We start from the raw sequence: 3,565 nt of genomic DNA on the forward strand, positions 1-3,565 counted from the left end.
CCGAACCCAGGCCCTTACCGACACTCTATTGGCAGATGAGTGTCTTAACCATTCTACCACCCTCCCCCTCATCGCCTTCTGTTGCGGCCATCGAGACAGGTATTTCATGTCCACTGTCAAGCTTGGGGGGAACAGGGAAGAACAGGAACCGAACACCGTATTTGCAGACAAACGTCTCAACCACTGTGCCACCTCTGTGCAGAATTACCGGGAGGCCTGGGAGACGTTCAAGAGGAGCAGCGTCTCGGTGGATGTCGATCCGGACCCCTCTGTCATGGACCCCCTCCACCCCGTGGAGCTCACCCCACACCACCTCACCTTCCACCCGCCCAAACCCTCCCCTCAGGGCAACGGCTTCTGAACGGGGATGGCTGTGATAGCTTTAGTACCATCTGCTTGAACACTGGACTGTTCATGTCGTCGGGTCTACCCACCCCTCACAGGCCACACGTTGTAACAACACCTGCGGGCGTCTGCGTGTTTCTTGCCTCGAAGAAAATGAGTTCTGATTGTTTTTGTATATTGAAAATGATTATTCCTATAACATGATGTAAATGTGCTATGATTTATAGTTATGTGCAGCGAGATTCAGCCATTTAAAAACGAAATTAAACACAAACACCTTTTTTGGCTTGAAGAGAATGAGTTCTCACTGTTTTTTTAATTAAAAAAACCAAACATAATTACTTCTATACGAGACCATTTTTTTAAATCCTTGAAAATAAGAATCATAGCAGAAAAAAAAATCCAGTTTTCAGAATCTCTTGGGAAACCTGATCAGTTTTATTTAGCATGGCAGTCACACATGTCCTTGATTACTCCAGTAATCAGTTGATAAGGGAGGGACCACACAACGTGATCTTTGCATCTCCTTACGATGCAACATAAAGTTACTTATTTCAGTGTGCACGGTAGTAAATGTACCCTGACTTCTAGTTGTCCTATGCAGCAAGATTCGGCCGGTTTGAAACTGAAGCAAACACAAACATTTCTTTTTTTGGCTTGTGACTTCTATTCATTATAATGCTTCACCCTTTCTGACCTGAGCTTATAGATACACACCAGGTACGTTGGAAAACGTCGATGCTCACAGAGTCTATGGCTTTGAATATTTGAAAAAAAAATCCATAATGGCTTGAAACAATGTTTCAATGTGGAAATCACTCAGTGAAAGTCTTACTATTACCAGTTGACCACTTGCTGGAAGTGCAACCCAAAACCATCCTTCCAAACAACAAGACGCATTCCCTCGCTAAAGAGTTAACCGCACACGTTAGAAGATGGATGATGGAAGTTGTTTTTTGTGTAACTATACATGCTGTTACTTATGTATTCATGATGTTGTCTACCCATTCGTGACGTTATCATGTATTTTTGATGTTATCTATGCTTTCTTGATGTTATCTGTGTGTTTTGGGTTATCTACAACAACAACAGCAAAAGAAAGACAAAAAAGTAAACACTGGGTTGTTTATTGTACAACAACGGTAGAAAGGGGAATTTCGACAAATTCTGGTAATGTTTCTCATTTCTTGATTTCAGCGGTATTGCGATGTTAATTATAACAGTCTTTCAGAATTGTTTTTCTGGGTTTTGGGTGTTTACTCATCTACACTCGAACCGTACAGTATCTTTTCATTGTCAATGGAAAATACACAGAATATACACATCTTATTAGCTGCTGACTTAATGTATCATTATATACCATTGATATTAACAGGTAACACGTATACCTGTGTGTGTGTGTGTGTGTGTGTGTGTGTGTGTGTGTGTGTGTGTGTGTGTGTGTGTCTCATACGTAGTATGATTGTACACTGATCTTCTGTAAACTATCCTAAGGTAGGTACCCAAGATAAAAAAAAAAATTGTCCATACTTTGAATGATTCTGGTGGTGACGAAGCAGAATGTGTCAGGCGTTGGACTTGTGACCCAGTGTTGACCAGTGATCAGGGTTCGAGGCCCCGTTTCGGCATGGTGATGTGCCCTTGGGAAAGGCATCTAACTGGGATTATCCTGACACCACCCAAGGTGTGAAAGGTGCTGACTTTGGTCGGGGAAGATTAACTCTCTCCATACGAACGGCGAAAGAGACGACGTTAACAGCGTTTCTCCCCAATTACCATCATCAAAATATTACAAGCGGAAGGCTCTTCCACTGAAGAGGTGAATGTTGACAAAGAATACCACAATTCTGACAACGGAAGCTAAAGGTTGGGTCATTGAGACACTCACTGGACATCCGAGGGGTCTGTGTAGAGGAGAAGAGAGGACTGGCCGTACTGAGTGAGTTAAAAGCGGCAGAAGGAGAGGCCGTAAATAATGTGTGACTTATTCTGACTTTATTCCTGACATCAGTTGTTGTGAGAAAGTTCTGCAAGTTTACAAATCTTCTGTGTTTAATGCACCATACTTTTCAACTGGCAGTAACAGTGAGTAATCAAATCTTCATTCTCAGGTTGAAGTACATACTGAAATCAAGTCGTCTTTTTTTGTGGTATTTTGTGTGGTTTTATATGCAGCAGAGTGTGTTTGTGTTCCGAATTTGTCATTAAAATATGAAGAATACCCATTCTCACAACAACTGCACCTGACACTAAATACTTTTACTGTCACATCATAACGGAGGTTATTTCGGAGACATTTCAATAAATGAACAAACAGTACACAGCTGAATGAACAAAGCAAAGAAAGAAAACAATGATCCCAGGGACACTTTATCCCCCCGCTGGGTTATTTCAGTTTCAGTTTCAGTTTCAGTAGCTCAAGGAGGCGTCACTGCGTTCGGACAAATCCATATACGCTACACCACATCTGCCAAGCAGATGCCTGACCAGCAGCGTAACCCAACGCGCTTAGTCAGGCCTCGAGGCCTTATTTCAGCATAACGGAAGTGCACCGCCAACTACGAAGTCGCCAGTGTCTCCAGAGATGAGAACACAGCCCAAAAGGCTGACGCACAAAAAAGGCGGTGGCACTGTGGGCAGGCAACAGCAGATGACAGGTCTCGTCTCCCTTCGACGGGCGCAATAGCCGAGTGGTTAAAGCGTTGGACTTTCAATCTGAGGGTCCCGGGTTCGAAGCTCGGTGACGGCGCCTGGTGGGTAAAGGGTGGAGATTTTTCCGATCTCCCAGGTCAACACATGTGCAGACCTGCTAGCCTCTTGACTGCGCTGTTGACGTACGGCGTACGTCATGAAATGTCGCTCACCAATGCTGTATTGACGTGCGCCGTACGTCATGTTACAACGTTCTATGTTTCGAGTCCCGCATTGCAGAAAATACAGTCTGCTAACCATTAAATTAGCTCCCCTGAGAGCTCTTTATCTCCTGAGTTCCATAAGCTAAAATTATTCATTGGATTGTCATATTTATGGCGAAAGTTTTGCAAGTTTGTACGAATCTCAAGTTGTGTTTGCAAAGCCATGGCTGAACGCAGACAAACCCCAACACTTGCACTTGTATTGAAAGAATTCTTTCGCGATGCAAACAGTAGAGATGAAGATTGTGGACTGAATGAGACAGAACTGCGTGAAGTTGATGCCGAGACGCTGATTTTGACAATGG

At 43.5% G+C, this 3,565-nt stretch overlaps 1 protein-coding gene across 3 annotated transcripts in view; it reads left to right on the forward strand.

Moving 5' to 3' along the window:
• LOC143296472 (sodium-coupled monocarboxylate transporter 1-like) overlaps positions 1–2,479 on the forward strand; it is a 31,572-nt gene extending 29,093 nt beyond the window's left edge. For all 3 annotated transcript variants that reach the window (XM_076608423.1, XM_076608433.1, XM_076608441.1), the window contains one exon: positions 203–2,479. In XM_076608423.1, the coding sequence (XP_076464538.1) occupies positions 203–361 (159 nt within the window). In that variant the 3' untranslated portion in view covers positions 362–2,479. The remainder of the gene's footprint in view (positions 1–202) is intronic.
• The last annotated feature ends 1,086 nt before the right edge of the window (positions 2,480–3,565 follow it).

This window comes from Babylonia areolata, chromosome 2, assembly GCF_041734735.1.
Source record: "Babylonia areolata isolate BAREFJ2019XMU chromosome 2, ASM4173473v1, whole genome shotgun sequence".
Lineage (NCBI taxonomy): Eukaryota > Metazoa > Mollusca > Gastropoda > Neogastropoda > Buccinidae > Babylonia > Babylonia areolata.